Source organism: Oryx dammah, unplaced genomic scaffold (assembly GCF_014754425.2).
Source record: "Oryx dammah isolate SB20612 unplaced genomic scaffold, SCBI_Odam_1.1 HiC_scaffold_2, whole genome shotgun sequence".
In the NCBI taxonomy this organism is placed as follows: Eukaryota; Metazoa; Chordata; class Mammalia; order Artiodactyla; family Bovidae; genus Oryx; species Oryx dammah.
Window position 1 is genome coordinate 197,713,902 of NW_024070186.1, and position 15,628 is coordinate 197,729,529.

Consider the following 15,628-nt stretch of genomic DNA (forward strand, 5'->3'; position numbering starts at 1 on the left):
GACTATCTGCCTGCTGTGAGGGGCCGGGGACGTGTGCCTCTGTGTGTGTGTGTGTGTGGAGAACGCCTGCCTACAGTGAGGGGCCGGGGACGTGTGCCTGTGTGTGCACACACATGTACACGTACACACGTGCACGCAGCCTTCCAGGGTCAGGGCCTCTGCACTCGTCCCTGGGGTGTGTGGCTGTCTGAATGACTCTGCTTCTGGCTCTGCCAGGGAGACGCGGGACACCAACGGCCTGCTGCGTGAGGAGCTGGAGGGGCTGCAGCGCAGGCTGGGGCGGCAGGAGAAGATGCAGGAAGCGCTGGTGGACCTCGAGCTGGAGAAGGAGGTGAGCCAGCTGGTCTCTGGGGTCCTCCACTTGCCGAGGGGACCCTACATCCCAGCTGACCCGCTGATGGGGGCTGTTGGGCTCACATGGTGGCCCCTGCAGTCAGCCCTGTCCTAAGCCCCAGAACTGCGGAAAAAGGGGACCTCTAAGGGTGCTGAGCACTAGCCTGCGGTTGGAGGTGCCCCTGGGGCTCCCGCTGGCCCTGGGTGGACCAGTGTGCTCAGGGGTCCTGGCGGGGGTAGGCGCGCGTAGAGGAGGCCAGGGCTGTGTGGAGTGACGCGGACGTGCTGTGCTGCTCTTGGTGGCGCTGAAGACGGAGGGGCCGTGAGTCGGGGAACTTGGGGCCTTCCAGCGGCTGGAGCGTCCTGTGGAGCATGGTGTTCTGAGCTCTGAGTCCAGCCCAGGGAGGTCCTCGCTGGGCTGCTCGCCTGTAGGCTCAGGACAGCAGCCGTGTGCCCTCAGCTACCGGGTGCATGGCGGGTGGGGTCAGTAGCCCTTGGGGCACTTAACCAGCTGCTGAGTGGGAGGGCGCAGAGGACTCTCTGGTGCCCGGGACAGACATTGTTCCCCCGCAGAAGGAGCAGACTCCTGTGCTGAGATTGCTCTCCCTGGCTCTGCTGCTGGGACTCACTGTGGGTGTTCTGTGGGACCTTGTGGAGATGGCCACGCACGTTGGTGCCGAAGCACCCGAGTTCTCCTGGGCAGACCAGTGCGAGGCCTCCAGGCCTAGGGTCCTCTGTCCTTCCACACTGGGTACCTGTGGTCACACTCAGTCACCTCCCTTTCTGGTTTGCCTGGCATAAGCCGTGGCACCCTTCTCAGGACTTCCAATCTGGTCAGCCTACCTCCAGCAGTTCCCACCAGCTGGGGCATCCTGGGGCCAGAGCACGCGTCCTCTCAGACACTTGTTTATGTGGAAACAGCCCGAAGAAGCAGTTCTGGAGACAAGTAGTTTTACTTTGGATGTAGGCTCTTTTAAAGTTGGTTGAGCTCCTTTGTGGGGAGTCACACTGCCTAGTTTCAGACCCTTCTGCGTGCGCGCGCTGGCCGTGTGGCCCTGGCAGATCGCCTGACTGTTCTGCCCGCCTGTGCCCACCTGTGTAACGAGGAGTGCGTGTCTCCCTGTAGGGCTGTGAGGGTTGGATACGTTCATGTGAAGGGCTTGAACGGTGGTAAGTGTTGACTGAGCATCAGCTGTAGTCATAGGATGAGTAACCAGGCTCGCGCCTGGCACGTGAGAGGGCTCAGGACATGCTCCGGCGGCTGCGTGAGAGCGTGGAGCATCGTGTGCTCGGCCCGGCAGGAGGTCGGCAGAGGCAGGTGGCCTGGAAAGGGGGCGAGACTGTGTGTGGCGTGTGGGTCAGTGTGCCGCGGCTGTGAGATTACCGGGCACGAGAGCCTGCGTTCAGGCCGAGTGGGGCCGTGTCCTCCTGTTCTTCCCAGCAGCCAGGGCCCTAGCCATGAAGAATTGCTGCTTTTGAACTGTGGTGATGGAGAAGACTCTTGAAAGTCCCTTGAACTGCAAGGAGATCCAACCAGTCCATCCTAAAGAAAATCAACCTTGAATATTCATTGGAAGGACTGATGCTGAAGCTGAAGCTCCAATACTTTGGCCACCTGATGCAAAGAACTGACTTATTGGAAAAGACCCTGATGCTGGGAAAGATCGAAGGCAGGAGGAGAAGGGGACGGCAGAGGACAAGATGGTTGGATGGCATCACTGACATGATGGACATGAGTTTGAGCAAGCTGCAGGAGTTGGTGACAGGAAGCCTGGTGTGCCGCATTCCGTGGGGTTGCAGAGTCGGACACGACTGAGCAGCTGAGCTGGTGACCCAGCTTGCTCTGTGTGTGTGTGTTCTGGGGGTGGGATCGGGGCTGAGCGTCCTGAGGAGCACCGGGAAGACGGGAGGCAGTGGGGCCCAGGGTCTGCAGTGCCCGGGGCCTGCTTCCTGGGGTGCAGGCTGTTACTACAGGCCCGTCTGTGAGGCTCTCTCGGCCCCCAGCCCACAGTCCTAGCCTGCGGGGAGCCTCCCCAGTTACGGGCGGTGTGAATGATGTGCTAAACACTCAGTGTGGCTTCAGCAGTTGAGAAGCAGCCTGGAAGCATGGCACGTTTTGGAGATGAGGGCAGGCGGTTGTGGAGGACTGGGGCCGTGATGTCACGGTGATCGTCCGTTTCCTGTGACGCTGTCCTGTCTGGGTCGAGTGTGCGTGGTGGGGAGGGGGTGCCGTGGTGGGGAGGGGGTGCCGTGGTGTGGGGGGACGGCAGGCCTGTGTGTCCCTGGGTGGAGACGCTGGCACAGAGCTCTGAGGGGTCTCCCTCCCTGTCTTTTCAGAGGCTCTTGACGAAGCTGCAGAGCTGGGAGAGGCTGGACCAGACCACCGGCTTGAGCATCAGGTAGGCAGAGGGTGCCAGGCCCGCAGTCGCCGCCTTCTCCTCACGGGCGGCACCCTTGGCGAGCGAGCCTGCGTCCCAGGTCCCTCTGGCAGCGTCCCCCCCTGCGGCTGCGGAGGCTCAAAGGGATGGAGCTGGGCAGCTCTCCCTGCCAAGTACGCTCTCAAGGGTCAGCAGGTACTGCCCCAGTAGCATTGGGCTTTCCTAAAGGACTGTTTTTGTTTATACTGAGGAGGTAGTTGTTTGTTGAGGAGAAGTAATTTCTTTTAGGTGGTTATAACAGTTGAAATACGCTGAGTCCTTAGGGGTAGAACAGGGAAGCGGTAACAGCGGGTAGTTTGCCATCAGGCCTCTGCAGCAGCCTTAGCGAGTCTGTCGAGCTGACCTCACAGGTGAGTGGGGTCTTCCACCCCCCTGCCGCCTGGGTTCCTGGGGCCCCCGCCCCTTCTGGGGTTGCTCTGCCGCTGGCCCTCAGCCCCTGGGCCCCTTCTCGGCTCACACAGACCGACTCTGCCTGGGCACAGAGCTGGGAGGTTGATGGTTTAGGATCAGTCCTTGGCTCCCAGGTCCTGTGGTGGTTAACGAGCCTTCTGTTTGTCTGCTTGTGTGAGCTGACGACGGGTTCTTCTCTGTGCTTCTCCTGTTGCTCTTGGAAACTGCGCCAAGGCTGCGAGGGGCTGTCCTGTAATTACACCCTCTGACTGCTGCCCCCAGACCTGCCGGTTCCCCCGCGCTGTGGGCTCCAGGTGCTTGTTGCTTGAAAATGCCCCGTTGTCTTCTCTGTGCCTCGCTGAGTCTCAGAGGACAGGCCGGGCTGCCGTTCTCGCCTGGCCTCCACCTGCAGAGCCGGGCTCACGTGGGCTGGCCCAGTGGGGCCTCTCGCCTGCAGTTTCTCCTGCTCTCTGGGCTCATGAGCTTCCCGCCCGCTCCCAGGGAGGCTCCCGTCAGAGGAGGGAGCGTGTGGCTGCTTTCTCACGCCCTCTCGTGCCTGTTACGCCAGCTGCTGCGGCGTTTGAGCGCCTGACCCTGTTAAGCTGTGTCTGCTCATCTGTCTGACCCCCCTTGTCGTGGGGTCTCTAGGCCTTAGTTTCCACATCTATAAGTGGAAGAGTTTTCTGGAACGTGGGCTTCTCACCACAGGGTCATGCTCTTGAGAATCTGACAAAACTTGTTATCTCCCCACAAAACCACAGATTTGCGAGTGGGTGTGTGTAGATGTGAGATTCTGCAGGCTGGTCCAGGGACCCACGTCTCCCAAGTGTGGTCAGCTAGCTCTGGTGGACGGTAGACGCTGGAGTCCGGCGTTTGTGCTGGTAGCAGCAGTTTGAGGGCCTGGGAGGCACTTTGGGTCTTTTGGTCAAAGCATGGCCACAGTGTTGCTCCTCTGGGGCCGGTCGCGACCCCGGGCTCCGGCTGCTTGCTGGCCCGTCTCCTGGAGCTTCTGAGAGCTGCCACCACTAGGCGGCACCCCCTCGGCGAGCCTGGCTCCCTGCGGCCTTGGGCCCTGCGCCTGCAGCTCCCGCCGGCCCACGCTGCTGTCAGCTCGCCTCTGCAGGGCGCTCTCAGCCCCGGAGTCCGAGCTTCTGGTGCTTCGGGCCGCGTGTCCCCCACGCGGGCTCTGCTCTGGACGGGCTGTGGCTTCTCGCAGGTTCTCAGCGGGCTCTGTGGCCTCGCAGAGGTTAGGACCTGCGAAGGGTCCACCCAGCATGACATTGGCCACCCGCTTCCTGTTTTGAGACTTGTTAAATCCCGAGGACCCAGAGATAGTGACTGGGAGGAGTAGCGTGAGCTGGTGGGCAACCAGTGCAAACCTGTTGGGAAGTCTGTCAAGCTGAGTGTCAGTATCCGCCAGACAAGCTTGTCCACCCTTGGCCTTGTCTGACCCTTGTCTCCAGCACACGGGTCATGTGAGTCGGGGGCAGGTTGGCCTCAGGACTTGCAGGGTGTGAGGGAATGCCGTGCATGGGGGAGGCGGGGCCTGTGCACTTGGGCGTGTCGGGGTGAGCAGGGCGGGCGCCTCTGGTGTCCCGAGGTCCTTGTCCCAGGGCCTTGGGGTTGGACAGAGGGAGCGAAGGTGGTGAAGCTCTGTGAGGCACTGAGCGTCTCTCCTCAGGAGTGTGGTCTGGCTGGTGATTTGAAGGTGCTGAGCAGGGACACCCTGTGAAGTGTCCGTGATGTACTCAGGGGTACGTTTAACAAGCTGTGTTTACGGGATCTGTTGCGCCGGAAACTGCAAGATGTGGCTGAGAGAACAGAAACTGGGAGCAGGGTAAGTCAGTGCAGACAGGCACCGTCGTACTCGGTGTTGTGGAGGTGATTGATAGGTTCAGCGCAGTCCCACTCAGCCCCAGGAGGCTTTTCTGGAGAAATTGACAAACTGATTCTAAAATTTCTACAGAAATGGAAAGGACCTGGAATGGTGTCAGGCTTTGCAGGAAGAATGTATCAGCGGGCTTCCAGAGGCTGACTGCAAGCTCCCTGTGAGCAGCGTTAATCAGGAAGAGTGGTCATAGTGTGCAGCAAATCAATGGGGCAGAATAGAATGCTCAGGAATAGTCCAAATACTCAGAGTCAATTGATTTCGGTCAAAGGTGACAAGATAATTCAGTGGGAGAGAGTCTTTGAGCAGATGGTGCTGGCCACCAGGGAGTCTGCACAGACATGGACACCTCCTACTGGCCACTGAATAGTTCAGCGGGGCACAGACTTAGGGTAAAAGACACTCCTGGAAGCGTGGGTTTGGTGAAGAGTCCTTAGGACACAAAAAGCAAGACATACATGGAAAAAAATTGATGTTAGATTTAATCAAAATTAAAAACCTTTGCTTTCAAAAAACACTGTTAAGGAAAAAAGGCAAAACATAGAGTGTGACAAAATATTTGCAATATGTGTGTCTGACTGAGGACTTGTATCCAAAATGCAGAGTAAAATGCTTTCAAATTGATAAGATAACCACGTTAAAAAAGTGGGTGAAAGGGTTTGGACAGATAACTTTGAGAAGATGTGTGAGAAGATGTGTGGCGAATAAAGACGTGAAAACCGCTCGATGTTGTCAGCACGGAGCACATGCTCAGGTCCCAGGAAGCCCGCTCCCCACCCGGGGATGGTGTAGCCAGCAGGCGCCGGCCTGGCCCGGGGTCAGCAGCGGACGGGGCACTGTGTACAGCCTTCACTCTGGGCACAAGCTCATTTCTTGAGTTTGTCTAAGGCCGATGGGCAGCTGGGACTAGCCCAGGCTCTTTCAGTTTGTCTGGGTCCTGGGGACTTGGAGCGAGTTCTGGAGTGTTGCCGTGGAAGCCAGGTGTGGGCCGCAGAAGGCCAGTCCAGTCCAGTCCAGTCCAGTCGCTCAGTCGTGTCCGACTCTTTGCGACCCCACAAATCGCAGCACGCCAGGCCTCCCTGTCCATCACCAACTCCCGGAGTTCACCCAAACCCACATCCATCGAATCGGTGATGCCATCCAGCCATCTCATCCTCGGTCGTCCCCTTCTCCTCCTGCCCCCAATCCCTCCCAGCATCAGAGTCTTTTCCAGTGAGTCAACTCTTCACATGAAGTGGCCAAAGTACTGGAGCTTCAGCTTTAGCATCAGTCCTTCCAAAGAACAACCAGGGCTGATCTTCAGAATGGACTGGTTGGATCTCCTTGCAGTCCAAGGGACTCTCAAGAGTCTTCTCAAACACCACAGTTCAGAAGCATCAATTCTTTGGTGCTCAGCCTTCTTCACAGTCCAGCTCTCACATCCATACATGACTACTGGAAAAACCATAGCCTTGACTAGATGGACCTTTGTTGGCAAAGTAATGTCTCTGCTTTTGAATATGCTATCTAGGTTGGTCATAATTTTCCTTCCAAGGAGTAAGTGTCTTTTAATTTCATGGCTGCAATCACCATCCGCAGTGATTTTGGAGCCAAAAAAAATAAAGTCTGACACTGTTTCCACTGTCTCCCCATCTTTTTGCCATGAAGTGATGGGACCAGATGCCATGATCTTAGTTTTCTGAATGTTGAGCTTTCAGCCAGCTTTTTTTACTCTCCTTTTCCACTTTCATCAAGAGACTTTTTAGTTCCTCTTCACTTTCTGCCATAAGGGTGGTGTCATCTGCATATCTGAGGTTATTGATATTTCTCCCAGCAGTCTTGATTCCAGCTTGTGCTTCCTCCAGCCCAGCGTTTCTCATGATGTCCTCTGCATAGAAGTTAAATAAGCAGGGTGACAATATACAGCCTTGACGTACTCCTTTTCCTATTTGGAACCAGTCTGTTGTTCCATGTCCAGTTCTAACTGTTGCTTCCTGACCTGCATACAGATTTCTCAAGAGGCAGGTCAGCTGGTCTGGTATTCCCATCTCTTTTAGAATTTTCCACAGTTTATTGTGATTCACACAGTCAAAGGCTTTGGCATAGTCAATAAAGCAGAAATAGATGTTTTTCTGGAACTCTCTTGCTTTTTCCATGATCCAGCGGATGTTGGCAATTTGATCTCTGGTTCCTCTGCCTTTTCTAAAACCAGCTTGAACATCAGGGAGTTCACGGTTCACGTATTGCTGAAGCCTGGCTTGGAGAATTTTGAGCATTACTTTACTAGCATGTGAGATGAGTGCAGTTGTGCGGTAGTTTGAGCATTCTTTGGCATTGCCTTTCTTTGGGATTGGAATGAAAACTGACCTTTTCCAGTCCTGTGGCCACTGCTGAGTTTTCCAAATTTGCTGGCATATTGAGTGCAGCACTTTCACAGCATCATCTTCCAGGATTTGAAATAGCTCCACTGGAATTCCATCACCTCCACTAGCTTTGTTTGTAGTGATGCTTTCTAAGGCCCACTTGACTTCACATTCCAGGATGTCTGGCTCTAGCTGAGTGATCACACCATCGTAATTATCTTGGTTGTGAAGATCTTTTTCGTACAGTTCTTCTGTGTATTCTTGCCACCTCTTCTTAATATCTTCTGCTTCTGTTAGGTCCCTACCATTTCTGTCCTTTATTGAGCCCATCTTTGCATGAAATGTTCCCTTGGTATCTCTAATTTTCTTGAAGAGATCTCCAGTCTTTCCCATTCTGTTGTTTTCCTCTATTTCTTTGCATTGATCGGTGAAGAAGGCTTTCTTATCTCTTCTTGCTATTCTTTGGAACTCTGCATTCAGATGCTTATATCTTTCCTTTTCTCCTTTGCTTTTCGCCTCTCTTCTTTTCACAGCTATTTGTAAGGCCTCCCCAGACAGCCATTTTGCTTTTTTGCATTTCTTTTCCATGGGGATGGTCTTGATCCCTGTCTCCTATACAATGTCACGAACCTCATCCCATAGTTCATCAGGCACTCTATCTATCAGATCTAGGCCCTTAAATCTATTTCTTACTTCCACTGTATAATCATAAGGGATTTGATTTAGGTCATACCTGAATGGTCTAGCGGTTTTCCCTACTTTCTTCAATTTAAGTCTGAATTTGGCAATAAGGAGTTCATGATCTGAGCCACAGTCAGCTCCTGGTCTTGTTTTTGCTGACTGTATAGAGCTTCTCCATCTTTGGCTGCAAAGAATATAATCAATCTGATTTCGGTGTTGACCATCTGGTGATGTCCATGTGTAGAGTCTTCTCCTGTGCTGTTGGAAGAGGTTGTTTGCTATGACCAGTGCATTTTCTTGGCAAAACTCTGTTAGTCTTTGCCCTGCTTCATTCCGCATTCCAAGGCCAAATTTGCCTGTTACTCCAGGTGTTTCTAGACTTCCTACTTTTGGATCCCAGTCCTCTGGAATGAAAAGGACATCTTTTGGGGGTGTTAGTTCTGCGAGGTGTTGGAGGTCTTCACAGAACCGCTCAGCTTCACTAGCTTCACGTGGTCTTCACCCCCGCCCCCCCCCCACCCCTCCCGCCAGGCGGCCCTCCAGGCTTGCCCTGTGGGACTGTCTGGCGCCACATTTGGTGCCCTAGTTGGTCCCAGGGCTGCCACTGTCAGAGCAGGATTGAGGGCTGCCCCCAGGGCGGGGCTGCTGGCTGATACGGCTCTCACCCTCGTCCGTCTTTCTGGGCAGAAGCTGGTAAATTCCTATGCAATTTTCTAGAAACGCTGTGTGTACGTATGAGCTTTTTTTTCTTCCAGTTTTATTTCAATATCATCAACAAACAGCACCATACAAGTTTAAGGCGTACAGCATAATGGTTGGGCTTATCCATCTCATGGAATGATTACCACGGTGAGTTTAGTGGGTGCAGAATTTAAAAACAGGAAAGCAATGTTTTCTTTGTCGTATAAGCTCTTCATGTGTCCCCTGCCCCCTCCCAAGAGGCGCTCACTCTGCATCGTTGCCCTGCAGGCTTGCTGTTTTCAGTCAGCTTTGGCAGCGCCCCCGCCCCGCCGCAGCCTGGCCTCCTGCGTGGCCAGGGTCTCGCGGTGTCCACGGTGCCGGTGGCTCTGATGGACTCGGTTCCCCTGCTGATGGCCATCAGGGTGTTTCCAGTGGGGTTATTTTCCCACCAATAAGCAGTGTTATTTCGGTTGGACAGATTCTTAGCAGTAGCTTTGTACCGTAAAAGGTACCTGTGTTTGACCGAATTGCCCTCCAAGTGTGCACCTGACCTTTCTGTCGCAGCATGAGCGCGTCGTCGGTCGCCCGGGGCAGTGTGTGTTCAGAGGCTCTAACAGAGATGGAGGGTGCAGTCGCCGCGGCGGGGAGGAGGAGTGCCGTGGCCGGGCCTTTAGAAGCATCTCGGCAGCACCTCCTGTGGGGGACGCTCGCTGCACAGGCACGGAACGCCTGTTGAGCCCCTCTGCCGCCAAACCTCTCATTTCACAGAGGAAACAGCTTGCCTGTGGCCAGGGAGCCGCTGCGTCTCAGCTCCGTCTCCACCCTTTTGTGCCTGAGTCTGGCCCGGTTTCAGTCAGGCTGGGAGGGCACAGAGCATGCCAGTGTGAGCACAGGTGTGATGGAGTGGCCGGCACAGGGCTGCTGGCACCAGGGACACAGAAGGGCGGGCAGGCTTGTTGGCTCTGAAGCCTGGCAGCTGCGGCCCCAAAACTGCTGACCCATCATCTGGAGCGAAGCTGGGAGCTGACAAGTGCTGACGTTTCCCAGACGCATTTGTCGGCCGGCCAGGTGACAAGGCCTGGGTACCGTTCCCCTGATGTGTGAGGCCAATTAGGAGGACGGCACGAGGCGTGCATAATCTCCTCCTAAGAATGGATCCTACTGACCAGCTTGGACACTGTTATTACCCTGGTGACTGTGTTCCCGATTTCTAATTACCTGGGTGCTGGGCTGATCAATACAGGAAGTGCTGTGGGCGCCTGGGGAGGTGGCTGGGTTGTCGGCCATCTCAGTCATTTTAATTGGTCTTGGTGTGGCTTTCTTTAGAGGTTGGAGAGAAGATGGGAGGGGAAAGCTGAGGCCTTTTGGGTGTTTGTGAGCTGGGCCCCTTCAGGTCCTGCAAGCTGATGCCTCCTTCGTCTCGGCCGAGTTCCTATTTATTCTTGGTTCATTCATTCTCTCACGTGTTCCCAGCTGTTCTCAGGAATCCTAGGTCTGCAGGGGGGCATTGAACCATGCTTGATTCGCCCTCAGGCCTGTGCGTCTGTGAGGTGTTAGCTCCCAGGCCCCTGCAGCCCCAGCTGTGGGCTTCCTCCCCCAGGGGTGCAGGCAGAGGCCGGGGGCTTCGGAACTGATCCCAGAGATTCACCTGCCTGCGGAGGCCGACAGCAGCGGTTCGCGGGGGTTCGCTCGCTGTGGGTGCCGAGTCCTCAGCCTCTTCAGCCTTGGAAGTTGTGTCTTCCTCTCTGGTCGTCCTCAGGCTTCAGGCTTGTGACCAGGAGCCTCTGCCCTTAGCGCCTCCGTGCCCAGGTCCAAGGCGCGTTTCATGGACGCTTGGTGACGAGTGAGGGCATTGCGACAGCCTTGCTTGGCAGATCTGTGGCTTGCTGTGACTTGGGCGGGGCACCCTTTGGCGCTTGGCTGCTGTGGCAGAGTCCTGGCGCTGTGCACAGTATGCCCGGCAGGAACCAGAAGATCAGAGTGGCGGGGACTGTCCTGACCGCGCATTCTCTCAGCTACAGCCCTGGGGGGGGCTTCCTGCTCCCTGCCGAGGGCTTCACGTGTGAGTTGGCAGCGTCGTGGCCCAGCCTCTGCCTGCTGGACTTGTGCAACAAGGTGTGGACAGACCCTGACAGGTTCGCTCAGCCCCAGCGGGAAAGAAACTGCTTTGTTCCCGTGGGGTCTGGGCCGCCGGGAAGCTCTGATGGAGACCCAGCTGGGCATGGCCCCGTCTCCCCGGCTCTGGGCTTTGCAGCGCTGCAGGGAACATGGCGGAGGAGAGGCTCCAGAATCTTCCTGGGGGGCATCCCTGTGCGTGCTCCCCCAGGCCGAGCAGCAGCCTGTGCTCGGGCAGGCAAGCGGACCTGTGCTTCTCTGCTTCTCACTTGGCTCTTGAAGCACTCTGGGGGCTTTTCTTCCATCTTTGTACATACGGCTCTTGTACTTCTGTGCCTCCTTTTAAATTCATGTGAAGCGACAGTCTAAAGCCAGGCAATGAAAGGGTTTAGACCAGGTCAGGCTGTGCGGGATTCCCAGGGGCTTGCTCTGGGGGGTGCGGAGGCAGCTGTGCTGTCCCAGGGGCTTGGACCTGGCAGAGGCTTGCTGAGAGCCAGTCATGCCCACAGGCCTCCTGGGGCTGTGGGAGGACCCAGGCCCCTCCCTGGTGGGTGCCAGGGTCCCTGGGCAGAGTGGGGGTGTCCTGAGAGGTCAGAACGTGAGGAGGACCTGGGGGCTGCACACTCCGTCTGGGGCATCCCCGAGGGCCTGCCCCCTTAGAAAGCCACCTTGGCCTTAGCAAGGCCAGTGTCTTGGGGCGGGGCGGGGCAGGCCGGGGCGGGGGAGCTTCTGGGACAGTGGGAGGTATTGTCGTCGGCTTGTGCACCTGGGCTTTGCCCCGAGAACCTTGGCTGTCAGCTCTGAGGCTGTGAGGAGAGGCCTGTGCAGTTGTCCAGGGCCCTCCTGGGGTCAGCTGCAGGCAGCCACGTGCCTCGTCGGCCTTTCCCACGGCCGCTGTTGTTTGTGTCAGAAGCTAGAACTCTCCTCCCGTGCAGCTCCGCCTCAGTTCCCTGAGTCCAGCGTCAGTCAACGCCCCAGCCTTCTCCGCCTGGAGCCCGGTGCCCCCTTCCCATGGGTGGCTGGCCGCCTGGGGACCTGGCTCGGATTCTCCAAGACCGGCTGGAGGCCAGGGATGGGCTCGAGGAGTGACCTGACCTTTGTCAGCGGTGAGGGATCCAGTTGGCGGCTCTTGAGCCTCTGAAGCAGGCAGGCTTTGAGGCAGGGCCCTTGCCCCTGAGTTGCATGCAGAGAACAGGTTCACGACTGTAGAAGGGAAGTGAAACGATCGTTTAAACAAGAGGCCGCTGAGCGCAGGGCTGCTGGGTGGCTGTCGCTGGGCCTGTGCTCTGGCTTTCCTCCAGCGCTGCTTCCTCCTCTGCTGGTCCTGCAGGCTCCCGAGCTCCCACCGACAGGAGCTCTGCTCTCGGTCGGGCTGAGGCCGCGCGCCTGGAGCTCTGACACGCTGCCCGGGCCCCGCCCGGTGACTGTGTGCCAGCCTCAGCAGCAGGCAGGTGCCGGCTGCTGCCCTGGGTGAGCTGTCTGAGGGGACGTGTCCCTTGGCAGATGGGCGTGTCCCGAGGATGAGAAGGGAGGTGGAGCGACAGGAAGTGTCCCCGGCGCGGGTGCTGCTGGGGAGTTGGGGCTGGAGGCGGGGAGCACCCTCTGGAGTTGGAGTCGCTGTCCTGAGTCTCCCGGTGGTGGGACCACAAGGTCCTTCCCTGGCCTGTCTTGGGTGTGCCCGGGGCGGTGGGTGGTGGTTGTCCTGAGTGGGTGGCCCTCCCTGGGGACCCTCGGCCCTGGGCAGGGCTCTGGCCCCGGCTTCTGCCCTGTGTCTCGTGGGGGTTGCTGCTGTGGAGGCTGTCTCTCCGGAGGCCTCAGGAGCTCGCTGTCCTCTTCAGTGGGAGCATCCGCCCTGAGGCGCTTGGTGTCCCTGGGCCTGTCAGGCACGCCCTGTGTCGGCCCCCTCCTGGCCCGGGCTGGCCCTTGGGCTGACCGTCTGTCCTCATTCCTCCGTCCCAGGGAGCTGGGGGTGCGGCCGGCATGGGGGGCAGTGGGCAGCCCCCCTGGGTGCGGCTGGCTGTGATGTGATGGCCCACGCCTGTAGCGGGGACATGGGGGCTTGCTCTTCACGGTGCCATGACCAGGGCATCCGAGAGGAAACGGCTGTGCCTTCCTTCCCTTCTTGGCCCCTGAGACGGTCACCAGGGAAGCAGCCCCAGGCAGGACACTGGGCAGCCCCTCGGCTCGGGGGCCGCGAGGGAGACCTGGCTCCCCGCCCCAGCTCCTGGGGCCGCTGAGCGCCGGCGTCTGCAGACTGGCGCAGTACCTTGGGGGACCTGGGCTCTTGCCCCGGGACTGTGCCTGGGCTCCTGCTCTAGGGTTTGGCAGGAGGTGGCCGCTGAGCGCAGGTGGCAGGGCGTCTGTCTCGGGCGCCGTCCCTGGCCTGGGGCTGGGGCTGTGGCCCACGGTTTGTGTCCAGCACTCTAGACTCTCCGTGAGCGTTTCCCCCGCTGAAGATCATGTGCTCCAGACCTCAGCGCTGTGCGGGCCTTTGGAAGGTGTTTCCGTATCGTGCTCTTGGGGATGCCGGGTGTTTGGGGTGCAGGGTGGCCAGGTCCCGGCCTGGGCCTCGGGGTCTGAGAGCAGGCTGTCACTTAAGCAGCGATGGGGCTCGCCTGGAAGGCGGGCTTGGCTGTCAGACGGTGGTGCGCTCAGCTGGTGGCGGGGGTGGCTCTGAGGAGAGAGCAGCAGGGCCGTGCTGCCTTGGCACAGACCCCAGTGTCCCCTGGGGCTCGGGGAGAGAGGGCACAGATGTGCCTGGCAGGCTTCCTTCCTGTTCTGTCTTCACCCTGACTCGGGAGCAGAAGATGCCAGAGAGACTTGGGAGACACCACCACCCCCTCCTCGCTGGTGCCTGTGGGGAGCTGCGTGGAGCGCACGCCACCCTCCTGCGGGGTGTCTTCCCTCTCCAGCCTGACAAAGAACTCAGGTCGGCTTCCTGAGCGCACAGAGGTGTTGCTGTGTGTGGACCTGTCAGTAGAGGCTGTGATCGGCAGGTCCAAGTGACGCCTGGGCCCCGTCACCTGCCCCAGGCGGCTGCTTGGCTGGCCTGGAGCCCCTGGCAGTGCCTGGGAGGTTCTCCATGACCCTGCGTCTGAGGATGGGAGACTCGGTGTGTGGCTCACACTGGCGCTGAGGCTGCAGGGGTCCTCACGGGCTCCCTCGCTGCTGCGTGCTGACCCCGGCCTCATGGCGCCTGTGACTGTGGGTGTTGGGGCCTCTGCGTGTCCTGAGTGCAGCACAGGCCAGCGCGCCCACCGCACGGAGGCCGTCGGGGTGCGAAGGGCCTGGGCCAGGGCGCTGCTGAGTCAGGCAGGGCTGGCTTTCAGATGGTCCTCTCTCACGAGTCTTCATCCGAGACACGCGCAGGGGAGGGACTCCAGTACAGGAAGGCAGGCTGCTGACAGTTTAGAATCGTTCCTGGATGTGCAGAACTAATCTTAAGCCTGGAAAACACCCCACAGCAAACGGGAAGACCCAGCCTGGCGCTTGCCGGAAGTTGGCGTTGAGGGTTGTTTGGGAGGGGGCTGATGGGGCCTGCTAGGGAGGTGGGACATTGTGTGTCCCTGGTGGGGCCAGCGTCCTGTTGGGGGGCATTCAGGTCAAGTTCTCAGGGGAAGCGTGTGCTGCAGAGCCGGTGCGTGGAAATGGGGTTGGGGCGGAGAGCTGAACGAAGCCAGAGAGCGGGACCTGGGGCCGGGAGCGTCGCCACTGCCAGGCGGGCCCTGGATGAGTTCGGAGGTTTCTCCGATAAAGCTTGCCATCAACTTCTTGGCTTCACCCTGCCCTGACCTCCCAGCCCCTGCAGCTTGATGAGCAGAGCTTGACCCATCCCCATGTCCCTGACCTACGTGTGGCATCCCCGGGGGTGCGGGGAGAGTGCAGCCCGGCCCCCTCTGCCCCGTCAGTGAGGGGAGCCCGCTGCACACACGTGAGAGCCCTGAGCCCACGTGGGTCCTGCGGGGAGCCTTCGGGACCAGGCTGGGCTGAGGGGAGCGCAGGCTGGGCGCCGTGGGGGTCTCTGCTGAAAACTCCCTTTTCCTGCAAGGCTCCGAGGAGCTGGAGCTGAACGAAGGAGACCCCGAAATAGCACCCCCGCTCCGGCCGCTTTGTCCTCAGTGACCTGGGGGCGGGTGTCCAGCTGACCCGAGGGGCAAGCAGCCCTGGGCGCCCAGTCCCTGAGGGGGCGGTGTCTGGGGGCCAGTGCCTCCCGCTCACCTCAGGGGGCCGCTGGCAGCTGCTGCCTGAGGTGCTTCGTTTGGTTGAGAACCTGAGGCTTCTGTGGGGAGGGGAGAGGAGGGGCCCGAGCTGCGGCTCCCGGCTTCCGAGAGGCAGCGGATGGGCTCCGTCTGAGCAAGGCCTGCCCAGCCTCGTAGCTGTCTCCCTTCCTTCCCGACCTGGGGCTGTGGCTGCAGGAGCTGGCTTGTGAGCAGCCTCGGGTCTATTAGAGCTGATACGGGGGTGCCCCTGGCGTGCTCCGGGAAGTGGCGCGTGCAGCCGCCTACCAGCCTGAGACGGGGCCGCTCAGGAGTCTCTCGTCTCAGGCAGTTGCAGTGTGGGTGCATGGGGTGGAACCTGAAGGGTCCCTGAAGGGTTTGGGTCACGCCGTGGGGTTTGGGCTTCCTCCTGCTGTGGACAGGTGGGCCTCTCTCCTCCCTGCTGTCACCACGAGAGGCCTGGGTCCTTGGCTGGGCCCCGCCTGGCGGAGGTCTCGGCCGCTGTCTGAGGCACTGCAGGCTCCTGGGCCCCGCGGCACCGGG

The 15,628-nt window shown here is 58.9% G+C and overlaps 2 protein-coding genes across 3 annotated transcripts in view; both read left to right on the forward strand.

Annotated features, from left to right (window-relative positions):
* The window catches only part of MRM2 (mitochondrial rRNA methyltransferase 2), a 22,090-nt gene extending 19,725 nt beyond the window's left edge, over nt 1-2,365 (forward strand). The window contains exon 4 of the mRNA XM_040267406.1: nt 2,308-2,365. Within this exon, the coding sequence (XP_040123340.1) occupies nt 2,308-2,350 (43 nt within the window). The 3' untranslated portion in view covers nt 2,351-2,365. The remainder of the gene's footprint in view (nt 1-2,307) is intronic.
* MAD1L1 (mitotic arrest deficient 1 like 1) overlaps nt 1-15,628 on the forward strand; it is a 241,682-nt gene that overhangs the window by 12,844 nt on the left and 213,210 nt on the right. For both annotated transcript variants that reach the window (XM_040267386.1, XM_040267396.1), the window contains 2 exons: nt 217-331; nt 2,671-2,732. In XM_040267386.1, coding sequence (XP_040123320.1) covers nt 217-331; nt 2,671-2,732 — 177 coding nt within the window. The remainder of the gene's footprint in view (nt 1-216; nt 332-2,670; nt 2,733-15,628) is intronic.